This window comes from Ambystoma mexicanum, chromosome 4p, assembly GCF_040938575.1.
Source record: "Ambystoma mexicanum isolate Mex_15411 chromosome 4p, UKY_AmexF1_1, whole genome shotgun sequence".
Lineage (NCBI taxonomy): Eukaryota > Metazoa > Chordata > Amphibia > Caudata > Ambystomatidae > Ambystoma > Ambystoma mexicanum.
Window position 1 is genome coordinate 670,275,237 of NC_090927.1, and position 17,430 is coordinate 670,292,666.

The window sequence follows — 17,430 nt, forward strand, 5'->3', positions numbered from 1 at the left end:
AGCCTGTAACTGCCAGATCGTTTTTTCCTTTGGCTTTCTACTCGAGATCCTTCTCAGGGTGTCGGGACCACAAGACTCGTCAGCCAGACTGTTCTCCAAGCAGCCCCCGCTGCAAGCAGCAAAGGGGTTGGTTTTTCCCCTCTCCTCAGCCAACTCTGCCGAGAGCAGTAACCCCCTCTGGTGTTCTGCCAAATGATGGTTCCTAGCGGACCCATGTTACTCCAGTGGGGGTGCATCTCCTTGCACCTGGAGGCTTTGAGATCAGCTGGTCTTGTCAGTCGCCCATTTGGGTTTCCAGCTGCCCCTTCCAGCGATCCCTCCAGCCCATCCCCCTTAACACCAGACCGGGATACCTCTCTCCGCGCCTGAAGTTCAGAAGCTTCCGGACTTGAGGGCAGTAGAACAAGTTCTTTCGGCGGAAGGGGGCGTGGAGTTTAATTCCCGCTTGTTTACACTGCCGAAAACCAACCAGGCTAGCCTTCACACTATCTTGGACCTGTCCGATTTCAATCTGCATATTCCCCAAGAAAGATTCAAGATCATCCCACGCAAATCAGCTCCGACTCAGACTGTAGACTTGCTTGCGACACCCTCTGGAAGGAAACGTCTGCATTATGCCTCCAGGGAAGCCCTTGATCTGGGTTCCCTGGGGATGCAATTGAGATTTTGTGGGACGGGATGCTGGTGTGTGGCTTCCCTCCTCTTCCGAGGAGAGTACACAGCTGCACTCTAATCTTCATAGCTCCTTTGTGGCCAGCCAGGTTCTGGGTCTCGGAGCTGCAACATCTATCAGTATATCCTCTGATCAGCTTGCCTGTATACTCACAATCTTTTGCACCAGAATGGCATCCCTCCACACAATCCTTCAGCTTGGCAGCATGGTTCAGGAGATCAGGTACCTAGCACAGTTCAGTTTCTCGAAGGACAACATGCTCATCATCCAGTTCCATGTGAGCTAAGTACAGGGGTAAGTGGCTCAATTCCTGTCACTGGTGCCTAGAAAAGCAGCTTGATCCTAGATGGGCATCTGTAGATTGTGTCATTTAGTTCATTTCGGACCTTGGGGCTACAGGCATTCATATCCACTCATGTAATGGTAATGATGTGTTATTTATATAGCGCCTTAATCCAAAGTGCTTTACAGAGCACATATTTACATACAATATCGCCTAACCGAAATTGGTACTCATTTATCGACCTCGGAAGGATGAAAGGCTGAGTTGGCCTTGCCGGGATTCGAACCTGCGACCTGCACATCACGCTCAGATCGCAGCAGCGAGGGCTCAACCCGCTGAACTATCTTACTGGCTAGAACATACTAGTCCGCTATTGGTGTTTAACTTAACACAGACGCTTGTTAATTAACGGTCACTAATCCGGTGATAAAAAGGTGTTTCACAGGTCTCCTTCACCTTTTTCCACCTGTCAAGCCACCTCACCCTAAATGGAACCTCAATGTGATACTCGACGTGCTTTGTCACAAACCTTTCAAACCTTTGGCAATGGTGGGAGTTGAAACTCCTCACCTGGAAGGTGGCTTTTCTGGTTGCCATTACGTCAGCCAGAAGGATTGGGGAGCTTCAGACTCTTTTCATTGAGGAGCCTTGTCTGGCTTCCGAAAATTGGCGGAATTTTACATTAACCAGTCTATCTCTTTATCACTCCTTTTTCCTGACCTGGCGTCGGACACCAAGCAGGACCTTAACAACCTGGACATTGGAACGGCTCTCGTTTTATTTAGAAAGAATGAAAGACTTCAGAACCTCTCACCTTTTTGTTACATTTTGATAAACTAAAAGGGCGCAGACATCTAACGCTTTCATTTCCTGCTGCATAACCTCCTGCATTTCAGAAGCTTACTCAGTTGAGGGACTTCAAGCACCCAAAGGCATCCATGCGCACTTGGTGCGGGGCAAAGCTGCGGCCATAGCTTTTCAAAAACATGTTCCTTGGGAAACCATTGCTAGGGCGCCGCGTGGGCCTCCCCCTTGACATTTGTAAACACTATTGCCTCGACCACAGTTCATGAGCTGACACTCAGTTTGTTCAGGCTGTGCTGAAGAACCTGTTTAGGTAAGGGAGTTTTCCATCCACTCAGTTTAGTATCCGTGCTTGTGAATCTCCCACAAGTATGGAGGAAAGGGGATGGGACGTAGGAGTAAAACAAAGTTTCTCACTGTAGTGTCTAACATACGCGTAGTCCATAGTCCCATTTCCCCCGTATGCCTGCCTGCCAACCCCTCTAAAATGTTCCTTATTGCCAGTGTGTCTTCCGGCCTTGGCGATAGAAAAGGACTGAAGGACAATACATTTTTTGATGCTTCAAAAAGTGCTCTGGTCGCGTTCCGAAGGACGGAATGTCTCAAGAATGGAGGAAAGGAGGCTATGGACTAGGAGTGTGTTAGTCATTACGGTGAGTAATTTTGTTTTGATGCAACATTCATAAGATTCCTGAAAGTCTTCCATGAGGAATAGGTAGTGGAAAGTAGAAGAGACAAATATCAATTTGCCAAGTGAGTGCTAATCCGAATTACATGAATAACTTCAACTTTGTTCTGTACTTGTGAAAATGTACACATTGACTTGCTACAGAAAGTGACCGGATATACTCCTGCAAATAATAGTGCTTGGAAGGTGTTGCAGAATCTGTTATCCAACTGCGAACACTCACCTGTGGTTTGGACTGGCTGCTGTCTTAAGATCATAAAACCACCCACAGAGCCAACTGATCAATTAGCTATGAAGCTCCAAAGGATTCTTTTTTTTGTGTTTTTCTTCTTATTTTGTTCTCGAATTTCTGATTCTGTCACTATTTTTGTGTTTCATTTTTACCTGAAATGCCTGTTTACAGGAGACCTTACAAGCCCTGATGTGATTAAACCTTGAAAATGTATGTCTTTGAGCAACCGTTCATCAAGATCTCACAAATCATTTACTTTGTTGCAATAGTCAGCAGCTAACTTCTTACTACTGCTCTTTGTTGGATGGTAGTGTTCATTGTTGAGTGTTAAACGTAACCATCTCTATTGCACGGTCACACCAACGCTGTTGTTGGAGACCTTTCGATCTTGGCGATCTGCAGTGCTCGATCTGGTTCAGTCACCACCTTTTCTATGACCATTACTGTCTCACCACCAGTTTTTGCACTGCAACGATTATTTGGTCATCATTTTAAAATCTCACCATCCAGAAAAGTAACTGCAAATTGTTTGCTGTTTTGTTTTGAATACAAACTCCTGGGGAGAAGAACCTGGTTGAGAGAATAACAAGTTGGTCATTGATTAACGTTGGGTTATTCTATAAATCATATCTATTGATTTTTTTTTTTTTTGCTTTTAGCTTTCTACAGTCTTTTTTTATTCAAGAGGTTGCAGTTTAAAAAGAAGGGAAATGGGGTTAACCCACACGTTGAAGCTCATTTTGGGCTGTGTGCGAGAATTTTTAAAATTACATCTGGTTCCTGTAATGAACATTACTCAATGTAACGTGTGTGTGTGTGTGTGTGTTTTGTCTTTTTAAATTGATATCAAAATTCACGCATGGGGACCACAGACAGCCTGTAGTTGCTTACTGTATACGCCACAGAAAAATATCATTTCTTGACTTTTTCATGCACGTGCACAATGTTAATGCCATTCTAAATAACCTTTGGGTGCACACTGACCTTTGTTGCTACTGTTGTGTTGTAGCAGAAAGACGGCAACACAAATGAAAGCTATTAAAATGACCAGACATTTAAAAAAAAAAAATACGGTAGCAGCAATGTCTTGTATAACTATCACCCACTCGTTGTATTCAACGTGCTCTGGTTGCATAATCTCGTTTTGAAAGTTTGTTGAAAATTCTTGCCACTTTTGGGAAATGTTGGGATTAGTGCATGCTTTTTTGTTGCATAAAATATGCATAACGCAGCTGAGTGTAGAAAACCACTAGTACTGAATGTTGGGTTGTGGAGTTTCTTTTTGAGGGATTGTGTAACGAATCTATCTCAATGTGTTGCACTCTGTCACACCTATTTCACTTTTTTGTTTGACCTTACAGAGCTTCATGTAAAGAGGCGATGATAGATATTGGGGCATTTTCGGTCATTTTGTAAGACTTGTGTATAGAGAAAACATATGCCCAGAGTATAAGCATAACACACGTTTTAACGGTATCGACTCCTTTTAACTGTTCATCGGATACATGTTGTCGTTTCAGAACTAGCATTAACACAGGATACATAATGCAGCTTGCTGGCTTTTTTCCCTGGGTGACGCCAGATTGCTTACATTTAGCAATTATTCATGCAATTTGTGAAAAAACTTACTTGCACGCTTCGTTCATCAAATGCCAGTGAATAACTACATGCAATATGTTCTGAAACTGATTTTTTTTGCATGTATCTAAATTGTTTTTTCCCCAGAAAAAATAGACGTAGATGCTCGGCTGGCGGAACTATGTGAAGATGTCAAGGTACAGTGCTTCCTTACTTGAAATAGGTTGCAAAAGTAATACTTTTGATTTAAATAATCACTTTCTCATTAAATGACTTGTTTGCTTTTTTGGCATTTGCTGATTTTATTCTTCGACCTTTGGAGTAACTTTCAATTGAGTAATATGTAAAACTAAGCATGTCGTGTGAGCTATATAAATGTGTGCTGGTAATATGAATATATATATATTTTTATTTGATTTAGTTAATAAAATCAACTTTTCAAATATAAAACATTCCGAATATATTTATTACAAAAGAAAGACAGAAAAAAATACTACAATACATTGACTTCCATTAACAGAATACACGATAAACTAAACTAGACAGAACAGAAAGGAAAACTATTCTAATTGTCGTACATTTCATATTAAATACTAATACAAAGGATTATCTTAATTATTTATCACAAATATAATCCATAAAACTTGACCAACTAAGCATATATGCCCGAACGACGACGTACTATGGCTGATCCTACTTACGTTAATCATATTAGGGTGGCACAAATCTGAATTATGAATATTGGCAAGAGAAAATGCAACTTTTTTATTAAACAATGACTAAAGGGGGTATCCCTACTGTAACGAAAGCTAAGACTGCACCTATTATATCAGGGTTCTAGTTCTGCTCGCTATTTAAACAGGTTTGACAAAGACATATATCAAAATGTGTATGGTCCCTAAATGAATTTACACACACACGTAGTCCTACACATGAAATTCAATTAATTATTATGAAATCAACACTTCTGAAGCATTCAAAACATCAATAGGCACAAACAAATCTAATACACAATCCGACAAGTGGGTAACTGATAACACCAAGACAGTGTGTAAACAACATATCACACCAGGAAAGTGATGTATGTACAGTAGATAATTACAGACAAGAGGGTGTTATGTTCCCCTCTCGGGGCTCACGGGCACCAGGGAGCGCGCGCGCTGAATTATAAGCTGGAGCCAGGCGTATGCAGAACATGCTTTATTCACGTTCAGGCAGCAACTGCCGCAACTATCCCCGACCTTCCCCTGACGTCACGTCCGGGACGTCATGTCCTGGGGCCACAACGGCGGCCCGCCCACACAGCGATGTGGGCTATCTGACATCTCCTCCCTTTTTAGAATGCGAGTCCCATGCTTTTTCTCTCACCCCATTTCTTCTATGAGGCGAAGTGGTTTCATGCGGCTCCTCTGGGGGCGCCTCGCTTTGCTTGGGGTTGCTCTCTCCGCGGCGGGTGGTGGAGTGCCTGCTTCCCCTCCGGACTCTTCTCCGTCTTGATAGGCTTCTTCATGTAGTCTGTCATCCTTGCTATCTCTGTCCATTGCCCGCCCGCCTCCTTGGGTCGGTATGACACGTTTGAAATGCGAGCTGTTTCTAGTCATTGTGGAGCAGTCACTCCTCTGGGCTGTGACCATGGTACCTTACTTATGAGTTATGATGAGTGGGGTAGATGCAAAAGTGGCTTCCTCTTTGCGACTCGTGGGTTGTCTGAGCCATACTTCGTCACCAGGTTGCATTATGCTTTTGCGGGCTCTTCTTTTCCTGTCAGTGACTTCCTTTGTCTTTGCCTTCCTCGGGGTGTCGTTTTCCTTTGCTTCTTGTTCCAGAGGCGTCAGTTCTTGTGGCCTTGGATCTTCTGGTAGCCTCGTGGTGATTGTCCTCCTAAATAGCAAGTCTGCCGGACATACACCCGTCGTGCTGTGAGGCGTGTGCCTGTACTCTCTGAGTAGCTGGTTGAGAGCCTGCTCGAATGGCTTGTTTTGGACACGGGCGATTTGTAATGTTCTCTTGTTGCTGGCCATGAACCTTTCGACCATGCCGTTGGCCTGTGGCCATCGGGGGGTTATTCGTCGATGTTGGAACCCCATGTAGTTTGCAAACTTCTGGAAGTCGTGGCTTGTGAATGTAGGACCATTATCCGACTTTATGACCTTGGGAATGCCATAGGCTGATAGCATTCTGTCGAGTGCTGGAATGACGCTTGATGTTGCACTGCTCTCCACGATCTGGGCGTCGGGGTATCTGGAATGTTCATCTATGAGCACGACCACATGTGTTCAGTTACTCAGCGGTCCAAACAGATCTACTGCTAACTCCTCCCACACTTTGTTCGGCAGATGTGACGTCTGTAAGGGGTTTGGATGTGGCGGTGGCGCTTCTTGGGGGACAGATGTGGCAGCTTCCTACAACGGTTTCAACCAGGCGGTCGAGCTGCAGGAACCACACTTTTTGACGAAGGAGGCGCTTCGTGGCGACCACGCCTCGGTGTCCTTCGTGGGCCAGGTGTACTATTCTCTCCCGGAGGGTTCTCGGGATGACGACTTTGCAGCCCTTTAATAGTATGTTGTTCTCTACCACCGTTAATTCTTCCCGGACTTGGTCGAACCATTTGACATCCTCACGTGTGGTTTCTGATTCTCCTCTGGCCTGTTGTCTCATGAGAGTCGGTTTATTGGTTTGCAGGCAGTGCCTTGCGATGCGGAGTGCCGGGTCTGACTCCGACTGCGCCGACAGCTCTGTACATCCAATTGGCAGCGGTTGTAGATGATGTAGTTTATGTATGCGTCTGCTATGGATGGTTGTGACGCGGTCGTGGTTACCGGTTGGCGGGAGAGGTAATCTGCAGGGTTCTCCTCTTTCCCCGGTCTGTGTAGTATCGTGAATCTGTAGTCTTGTAGGTGTAGACCCCATCTGGCTATTCTCGGCGGCATTCTGGCTTTCGGACTTCCATAAATGGTGAGCAGAGCCTGGTGATCGGTAATGATGGTGAATTCCTTGCCGAACAGGAAGAGATCGAAATACTCACAGGCCCATACTACCGCCAGGCTTTCTTTTTCCGCCTATGAGTATGCCTGTTCCGTTGTTGTCAGGCTTCGGCTGGCATACGCTACTATGTGGGTGTTGTATGAGTCTTTGGGGTCTTTTTGAGTCAGTATGGCGCCGAGACCCACCGGGCTAGCACCGACAATCAGTTCAGTGTCGCGGCCGGCATCAAAGTATGCCATGTCTTCGGCTTGAGATATGGCTTCTCGTATCGCCTCAAATGCATCTCGGCACTCTTTTGACCAGACGAATGGTGTGTCCTTGCGTGTGAGCAGGCGTAGCGGGTTGCTGACGGTGGCATGATCTTTCAAGTATCTGGAGCAGTAACTAGCTAGGCCCAGAAATGACCTGAGGTCCGTGGTGTTGACGGGGGGGCGGCTGAATTGAGGGCCTTGACTTTTTCCGGATCTGGTCTCATTCCTTTGTCTGAGAAAATATGTCCAAAAAATCTCAGAGATCCTTTTGAGAATTCACACTTCGACTTGTTTAACGTTAGACCTGCCTCATCAAGTGCCCGACACACTCTGTGGAGTGCCAAGTCGTGTTCTTCTTGTGATTTGCCATATACTAAGACATCGTCTGAATAATTCAAACAGTTTGGGACGTGTTTTATCACCTTGTGAATCTCCTCCTGAAAGATTTCGGCGGCGGAGGAGATGCCGAAACAGAGTCTTTGGTACTGAAAAAGACTAAGGTGGGTAACGAATGTAGTGATATATCGGGATTCAGACGCGATTTCGATCTGATGATAGCCTTTTGTAAGGTCTAGCTTTGAGAAGATCCTCGCTCCGTGAAGGAGATGGATCATGTCAGTGATCCTGGGTGCCTGGTGCCTTTCTCTTTCGATGGCTGTGTTGGCTCTGCGCATGTCCACGCAAAGGCGTATGGACCCATCCGTTGATTTCTTGGAGACCGGGACGATGGGTGATAACCATGGTGTGGGACCCGACACAGGTTCAATGACGTTCCTTTTGATGAGTTTTTCAAGTTCCTCTTCCACCTGCTTTTGAATGTTGAACGGAATCCCTCGATAATGTTGGGCAACCGGCTTGATGTTTGGATTTATGTGAAGGTGTACTTTACTGTTTTTCAACTTGCCTAGGCCGGTGAATAGCTTTGGGAATGATTGTTCGATTGCATCTGGTCTTGCAAAGTATTTATGCGCCATCAGCTGGTATAAGACGTGTACTAGTCCCATGTCTACGGCGGTCCGGAAGCTTAGGATGCATCCGCTGTTGACTTCAGTTTTCAGAATATGTAGTGGGATTTTCGCCGTGTGTTCCTTATGGGTGCACCAGGCTGTGATCATGCCTTTGCACGGCAGGGGGGTCGTGGACCCGTAGGGCTATACGTCTATTGCGGCTTTCCTGATCTTGGGCTGCGGTGTTAATGCCTCGTATGCTTGTTCGCTGATGATATTAACCGTTGCTCCGGTGTCTATCAAAAATTGTAGCGGGGTGTCATTCACGTGGAGTGTTAGTATGCGGCTGTGTTGGGTGGCTGCTGTGTTGTCTTTTATGGCCCACACGTAGCCTTTCCTCCTTTGATCTTCCTCTGAGGTCGGGGTGTCACTGCTTGTAGGTGATCGGGTCTCAACATACCGTACAAATCGTCTTGTGTGAGCGTCTCATGTCTTCCGATGAACGTCTGTCCTCGCGGGTGTATCGGCTTTTGCTGTCACCGTCCTCTCTTCTCATGGGTTTTCTGTCACTATCCCCCCTGGCTCTGGGCGGACTCTGGCCGATGTATCGTCGCACGTCTTGATTCCGGTGTTTGTTCGGCTTGTGTGTCGGTGCATTTTTGCACATGGCCCGGTAATGATCCATTCCTCCGCATGCGACGCATTGTTGTCCTATGGCGGAGCATTCCCCCATGTGGGGGTATTCGTATCCACATTTGTAACACGTGGCTTCTGGACGTTTGTTTCCTTGAGTGGGGTTGGAGTATAATTTGTTGACTGATTCAACGTTAGCACTGTGATGTTGTAGTGACACTTTTCCTAGATTGTCCAGTTGCAAGTCCACTGCCGCTTCCATACGGGCCAGTGCTAGGATTTCTTCCAGGGACTTCTGTTTCTGTAGAAGTTGCTTACAAAATGGTTGTGAGAGGCATCCTGCGATGACTTGCAACCTGAGCGCCTCTTCGTTGGAGTATTTGTGGAATTCGCAATGTTGAGTTTGATGCGGAGGCGCATTACAAAATTGTCTATTGACTCGCCCTTCTCCTGTCTGGTCGTATGAAACGTGGCGTTCATAATCCATGTTGGTATGTGGTGCGAAACCGTCTGATAGTTTGGCATGCAGTTCTCCATATGTGACAGTGTCTACGTTGAGTAATTCCCCCGCGATCTCTTACTTCCGGTCCTACTGCCATGAATAGTGTATTTTTCAGTCTGGTGTCATCTGTTAGACCTATGGCACCGGTGTAGAACTTGAAATCCCGGAGCCAAATGGTCCAGCGGGGACCTAGATATGAGGTATCCCGTATTTCAAAAGGGTTTGGCATGTGCATGACTTGGGATGCACCCCCTTCATTTTGCGTGTGTTGGGTGTTGTCCTGTGCTGCATTTGTTCCTCCTGGTGACGTTGCCGCCGTTCCCGCCCCTCCTGAGGATGTGGCTTTGGTGCTCGCTGAGTCCGACATGTCGGAAGGTATGTGAAGGTTCTCTGCGTAGATAATTGGTGTCGATGTTGGAGTCGTGCTCCTTAGGGGCGTGGATTGAGGCCCCTTTTGCTTGAGATTCGTATTTATCTCAGCCCATGTATGGAGTGGGATGCGTATTGAGGTTTATCTGTTGCTTCGATCCGCACCTGGGGCGGAATGCCTGCTGCATAGGAGCGGTACACGCTCGTGATTCTGGTGCCCCGACTGAGCACCGAGCAGGGGTGGTGCATATGCTAGCGCTGTCTTGCTGTGTGGCCCCTCTCGTCTCGCGGCTTGCACAACTCCACGTCGCGCCAGGGATGAGCGCACCTCACCTCGTGTTGTGGGCAGGTTTCTCCAACGCTCCTCGCTTTGGGTCCCGTGCTTCCACGCTGCCTTGACCGGGCGTGCGGGCGCCTCATCAAACTGTATGGAGCGTCGGGCGCGGGTCGCCCGGGCTCTTTTCTGGGTCTGCCGTCTCTCGAGGGGTGGCACCACGTTGTTTCCGCTCATGCCGTGTCCGAGGCGCGCCGACGCGCCTCACTGCTCGGCTGCAGACCTCGGCACAATGTTAGTGGGACACGTACCCGCTCGTCGCCATTGTTATGTTCCCCTCTAGGGGCTCATGGGCACCAGGGAGCGCGCGCGCTGAATGATACGCTGGAGCCAGGCGTATGCACAACATGCTTTATTCACGTTCAGGCGGCAACTGCCGCAACTATCCCCGACCCTCCCCTTCCCCTGACGTCACGTCCGGGATGTCATGTCCTGGGGCCACAACGGCGGCCAGCCCACACAACGATGTGGGCTATCTGACAGAGGGGGAGCACATTTATAACAATTTGTGAAAGGTAGTTCCTGCTATTCAGCCTCATACTTTGTCCATCAGTTTAGGAAAAGGTCCCCTAGTCTCCTGGTGAATTATTGGTGTCATTATGAACGGACTTGCACGAAATGCACAAAAGAGTCTTGTGTACATGGAAATGCAATACTTTGTTTTCAAGCAGAGAAAGAATGGGTATTTCGTGCAGCCCATCCATCATACAGTATTGTGAGACAGATAGCATATCAAGAGAGACAGACTCAAAAGTAACAGTTTGAAAACCTTTATTACCAAACTTTGTGGTGCTGGTGTAATGCCTACCTGGCCCTAACTCGAAGGGGTTTGTTCCCTCAACTGATGTTTCTATGGGCCGTAGATGTCCTGAAGTTCAAAACCAAAGTTTGTCTGTGTTCAAACCTATGCTTGCCTCACTCTTACACCAAATGTGAAAGGGGGTCTTCTTAAAGGAAGAATGGTGTTTCAAAATAAAAATGTAAACCACAGCTGGTTTCAGGTAGTCTTACCAATAGGTGTAGTTCTGCCAGTTCAAAATAGTTCAACTCAAATGGGTTGCTCTTGGAACCTTCGACGTAAGGCTCTTGGCATAAGTCAATAGAGTTCACAATGTCTCTAGTCTCTTGGGGTTCCCTTCACTAAGCTTCGATCCTTCCAGTTCCAAACAAAAGACACAGTTCCTGTTAGGCCTCCCAGGGTTCCCTTCCCCAAGCAGAGGCCCCTCTTTACGAAGTCCACCAATGTCGCTTGTGGGCCTCTTAGGGTTCCCTTCCCCAAGTCCAGGCTCCTCTGGTCTCAAACAAACAAAAAATGTACCTCTTGTCAGGATATTCCCTTCACTGTACAGTCCTTGCATGGATGTTGTATTGGGATTTCCAAGAAACGCCGGGTTCTTTGCTCCTCACAGGCGTGACCACTCTGACCTCTAACCCCTCTCCTTATTCTCTGACACCCTTTCCTCTTCTGTGCCTCTTTCACTGTGTCCTTTTCCACTTTACTGTGCTTCTTGCACGCCTTCTTTTCTTGTTGTGCACTCTTGCACCTTCTTTACACCGTTCTGTGCCTCTTGCACACTTTTCTGTACTTCTCACCCTCCTCTCTTGCACCTTCAGTTTCTCACTGTGCTATCGTGCACCTACATTTGCCCTTTAACCTGCCTCTTGCACTGTCTGTATTTCTTTAGGGTCGCTTGCACCCTCTTTCTCACTTTTGGATCTCCGTCGCACACCCACTCTTGGCTCTTTCCTCACCGCCAGCACACTTTGCTGTCTTTTATTATTTCTGCATCTCTAGCGCACCTTTTCTGTCATTCCTCTTTTCGTTCCTTCACCGCTTTCCAGCTTTCGCTTGCTTTCGTCCCGCATACACTCACCGGGCTTTTCTTTCAACAACGCTCCTGCTCCCACTCCAGCCACCCACACACTACTGAATTTCTCTGTCTAATGAAACTGAACAACAGTAGCACAGCGCCAGCATGCAGGTCAAATGGGTTTGGGTCGAGGTCAGGGTCTCACCACCTGCCCCTCAGACATCCTTAGGACTGGCACATGTCCAAGGGAGTGAGCGTTTCCCTGAACACCGCCAGCAGAATACAGGCTGCCTCGCTCCGGCTCCCTGGAGACAAAGCTCCTTAGCCACTCTACAGCCTCTCCCGAACACCGGGCCAGCATCTCGGCATGCTGTTCTCCTCCGGATCCTCCAGGTTTCTCTTTCTGCAGATCCCTGCTCCTTGGCGCCACTGGTACAGTCAGCATCCCCAGGTGGCTCTCGGATTCTGGCAGAACCTCCCTTTTTAAACTGCAGGTGAGTCATTTAGAGTCAAGTGTGTACAATGGTGGGGGGAGTGGGGGGGGGGGAGTGCCTGACCTTGCCTGACTCCATTAGTGGGACAATTCAAAGGTGTTAGATGGTAGGGCTCACTTTGTATTCCTATGGTGTTTCTACAGGTAATCCTCATTGTTCCCAATCACCTCTTCTTAGTCCCAGTACCTATTGGCAATTGGGAGGGGCAGATGAGGTATGATTGGAAATACTCCATCAAGGCTCAGGGAAAGAGTGGGTTGGTGTGTAATTGGGAAAGGGGGAGTACCATCTCTTGCCCTTGGGTATTCTCCTCCCAATCTCCTGTGACCCTCAATCAGGTGATCCTCCCTTGCTTGTCCACCCCCAGAGTCGGGATCCAACAGCAATGGCCCTTCCCTGGCCACCTGAATGGAAGATCCCGGTGGAGTAGGTGGGAGAATACCATCATGTTTCTCACAGTATCCAGAAAAGCTTTAGTGAAAAGATGTTTTTAAAAGCACATTTAAATTGGATGTGGTTGATTTATAATCTCAGATTTGTGGTATAGCGTTCGAAAGATGTTCTGCATTACTGAAAAGGTTCTACCTGTGTGCTACAATTTCTTCAACATTGGTCTATTTCAGAGATTTTTGTTTGCAGAATCCAGGTACATCTTTGGGTGGTAAGGAAGGAGTATAGCCGAGCGTGACTAAAAGACTCTTTGTCTGATGCCCAAGGTGAAGAAATCACATACATCACAACAGGCATTTTCTTTTACTGTGTTGCGCCTATGGAATTCAATACCTGCTGCTCTTCATCTAGCCCGTTCCCTTCTTCAATTTCATCCAGAGCTCAAAACTTTACTTCCAACCTAACCCCTAATGTTCTTTTTATCGGTTCTTTTGTATTCTTGATGCACTGTTCTGCACGCCACTACTTCGTATCATGCAACATACAAATCGGTAAAATAAAAATAAATTGTTGAATTTTTGGCCCTAGTCATGAAGGCTGCTGCGAATCCGGCATAGGGTTTTATTGGGAATGCAGTACTTTATTCATAACCATCAGACTTGAGGCCTGGAGTGATCAAGTCACATACCTTTTAAACTTTGGCACAAGTATGGCAACAACGTTTAAGTGAGTCTCAGTGGTTGAATTTGGCTGTTGCTTAGTTCTATGTAAATGCTATTACAGTAGTATAGTTTTGAGAGAACCAGCGCTCTGGTCGGCGCAGTTTTCTCTGCCGTTTCTAGATAAGGCATTATTTTCGGTAGCATGTGAATCTGGATGTGAGCATTGCATGCAACCTGATGAATCTGGGGAAAAAGGAAGGATGGGTTAAAAGGGGACTGCCTATGTTTTTAACAGATTTGGTGGGGGCTGGTAGTTGGATGAACCTGCAGTCCTAAAGCTAAAGAATAATTGATAGAAAAGTTTCCCAGTGAAGAGGTACTGAAATACATAATTTCAGTTTTACTCTGGGTGAGGCAAAGGTTGTTCAATATCCATGAAATTAGGTGGTTGATCCTTTTGGGACCCCATTAATAGTGGGATTGGGAGTTGAACTAACATTATGCACTTTCACAGATGTGGTACATTCTTTGAGAAAGGAATGTAAACCCTTCAATGCGATAGGCTGCCGACAGGTCTAGAGGGATCAAGGGGGACGGTGTGTTTTGATTAAGGCCTTAAATATTTTCAGAATAGTTTCTGTACATCCTCTGGGTCCTAAATTGAGATTGGTTGTCATGGAACATTCTGGAGCTTCACTCTGATAGAGATGCATTTTTATAATATTGTAAGAAGGGTTATTAGAGATAAACTGTTAGTTTTGAGGGGGTATAAAGAGTGCTTAGTTAGGTATCAGGTGCTGGAGATGTCCTTGAAACAATGAGGGATAAACCCAGAGCTTATAGATCTACTATAAATATTGACAATCGCAGGTGCTTAAATTGGGATGGCTTGGTTAATCAGAGTTGCCAGCTAGGGTTTACATTGGGTCCCTGAAGTGGTAGTAAAGTTTACCGGTTTAGGAATGTCTTCATCGCTGCATAATTTAAAATGGGAGAAGGTAGATGTGAGATATGAGGGATGCAACATAGGTTTAGCATTGATAAGAGCGTGATGCTAGATTGTGGCCTTGAATGTTTTGGATTGTATTGGTGAAAGTCTTGGCCAGGTAGTCTACAAGGCTTTTAGAGGGACAGAGGCAATTGGTGATTTGGATGGGGGTGGGGCATTGACTCTTTAAGGCATGTTTTAAATACTCTGGTAGTATTAATGAGATCTGAGAAAAAACGTTGTTGGTAGAAGGCTCTCCTTTTTTCAATCATAGCATAATGGCCTATAAATGGACTTCGAATAACATTTTGCTGCCTTCCGATTGTGTCGGTCTCCATTTGTATTCCTTTTTTCTTGAAGTTTGTTTTTCGCATAATAAGCTCTTCATCAAATCATTAGTTAACCCTTTTTAAATGAATGTTTTCACCATTTTGATAAAAAGGGTCTCAACTACATTTAAGATCTTAGTAACTAGTATATTTAACCCCTAACTTAGTAACTGGTATATTTAACCCATAACAAGAACAGAAATTGTGTTTGAAGTTGGTGTGAACCACTCTTTTCAAGGATTTACGTTCAAAGACAAGAAAACGATATCTAGCTCACAGATGGCCTTACTTGGTGCACCATCAAGAATCTGCTGATAGGTCGTTCACCCCCTCAACACACTCATACTTCCCTCAAGCACCCATCGAGGAAGAGCTTAAAGAGACCCCATATCATCTGGATACTACTCTCCAACAGCAGATATTTAGTCAATAAGACACCGAGAAGCTTTTTACTCTGCACATTATTCCACCAGTTTATCATAAACCTGTGAAGACAGAGAGAAATCTGTGCACCTGTATATAACCCAATCAACTGTCACACTTGACATTCTCAGCCTATTGGTGTATTCTTCATTATGATTTGCAGGATCCTACTTCCCTCTTGTGAAGGTACATTGGAAAGAACTTGTGGTGTAGGATGATTTTAGGAGATTGGGTTCTATGGGATTTCCTTGCAAGCCACTTTCACAGAAGCTGGGTTCACCGGTCCCGGTGTTGACACTGCTGGCAAATTACATTCCGTTGGCAAGGCCTTATCCTTGCAGCTTCCAATGCGGGTGATAACCTGCAATCCTGGTTCCCTCCCCCAACCCCCTAAACCTCATGGCATGTCACTAGTTTGTGAGGCGACACCTTTACCACCCCCGGACCTCCGCTTCACCCCTTTTAATACAGTAATACACACACGCATGGACCCCCCCCACACACACACACACACACACACACATAAATTCCCCCCAGCCCCCAAAATCAAGTTACTGCACATGCAGTGTTCCCTGACAGGCTGCTGTTCGGTGAAAGCGGCATGTCTGGGAAAATTGTTCCATGAAACAAGGCAGTTATATTCGGCATTTGTTAACCATCATTGTGAGAACATGGATTATATCTATGAGGGCTTGTAGACTAGCGTGGTAGCTTAGAACATCACTGTTCTTTAGGGTAGAAGTTTTAGCCGAGGGAATAATGTTCCATCTTGACTCTCCACTTACTTGTTCATGCTCCCTGATGTCCAAAAAGGTGCTAAGAAATAGATGACATTTATTTGTGTGGTATGAGAAGAGTAATGTGTCTGTGACCCCTTCTTTCACATTTGTACACCAGTAGCGATCGGTGCCTGGTGTATCAGGATTTTAATCATGGGTGTAATTGTTTCCTGGCATTGATGAACCCACCTGAAATTAGGTTATGGTAGAGCAGGGTACCCCAGCATACGATTGCACTACCTGACCTTTAGTTGTTAAGGGGGCTATTTGGATTATGTACAAACTACCTCGCATTTAGTTGCTAGACACCCTAGACGTATACTGGCATTGCCTGGTATTTGAATGTAGGGGTACTTGGGCATATGAGGACAATACCTGCTAAGTGGTTGTGGGGATAACTGACATACATCATCACTAACTGTCATGTTGTGGGTGAGGGTTTTTGGCCTATTGTGATGGTTTTTGTTTCTTGGCAAATAATGGCACCACTTGGCATGTAATAATAGGGAGCTTTCTGGGTATATGAATTCAGGTTTCAAGATCTGGCAGGCGGGTGACATACCCTCGGAGGCCTGGATAAATGTGAAAGTGCAGTGCCAATTTGTTTGTATTTGTATGTTGCATTGTTTGGAAATGGCAGAAGGTACTTAAAACAAAACACTGTACTTGGGATGAATCATGACTGACTGTAGCAAACCCATTTGTGGGTACTTTACAAATGGAATATCATGCTGGCAGGAAGATTGTATAGTATTCTTTGGACAGTAATTCAATGTATGATATGGCATTTATAACGCGCCCTTAACCACGTGTTTCGAAGCGTGACAAGACAAGGAGAGGAAACACAGGGTGGGCAGAACAATCTTACTAGGCCTTGTTTCATTGAGATCGCACAATTGCGGGGAAAGGGGGAGGGGAGAAGTGCAGGGGGCAAGGGGAAGGGAGAAGCACAGGTAACTAATAAGAGCGGCCAGCAAGTGGCTCATAAGCACAGGTAACTAAAAATTGCATTGACTTTACTAAAGGCTAAATACCTCTATGAATACTCCCTCTCTCACACGGTCAGAGGTAGAGCACACATATTTATATACAAGAAGAAAAAGAAAAAAATAACTCAATTTGGATTTTTCGAATTCTCTGATCTAAACCAAATGATATGGTGGACCGCCTCCCTATACCTCTAGTCTTGAAAAAATAGACCAGGTTCATACAGTACTAAAAAAAAACTTTTTAAATGAAATTTACAAGTGATAAAAAACTCAGAAAAATGTTCTA

At 45.8% G+C, this 17,430-nt stretch overlaps 1 protein-coding gene across 9 annotated transcripts in view; it reads left to right on the forward strand.

Annotated features, from left to right (window-relative positions):
• FAM135A (family with sequence similarity 135 member A) overlaps positions 1 to 17,430 on the forward strand; it is a 1,883,908-nt gene that overhangs the window by 971,279 nt on the left and 895,199 nt on the right. For 8 of the 9 annotated variants that reach the window (XM_069606210.1, XM_069606209.1, XM_069606213.1 and 5 more), the window contains one exon: positions 4,406 to 4,455. The exons of the other annotated variant lie outside the window; for it this stretch is intronic. In XM_069606210.1, the coding sequence (XP_069462311.1) occupies positions 4,406 to 4,455 (50 nt within the window). The remainder of the gene's footprint in view (positions 1 to 4,405; positions 4,456 to 17,430) is intronic. 9 annotated transcript variants of the gene reach the window in all.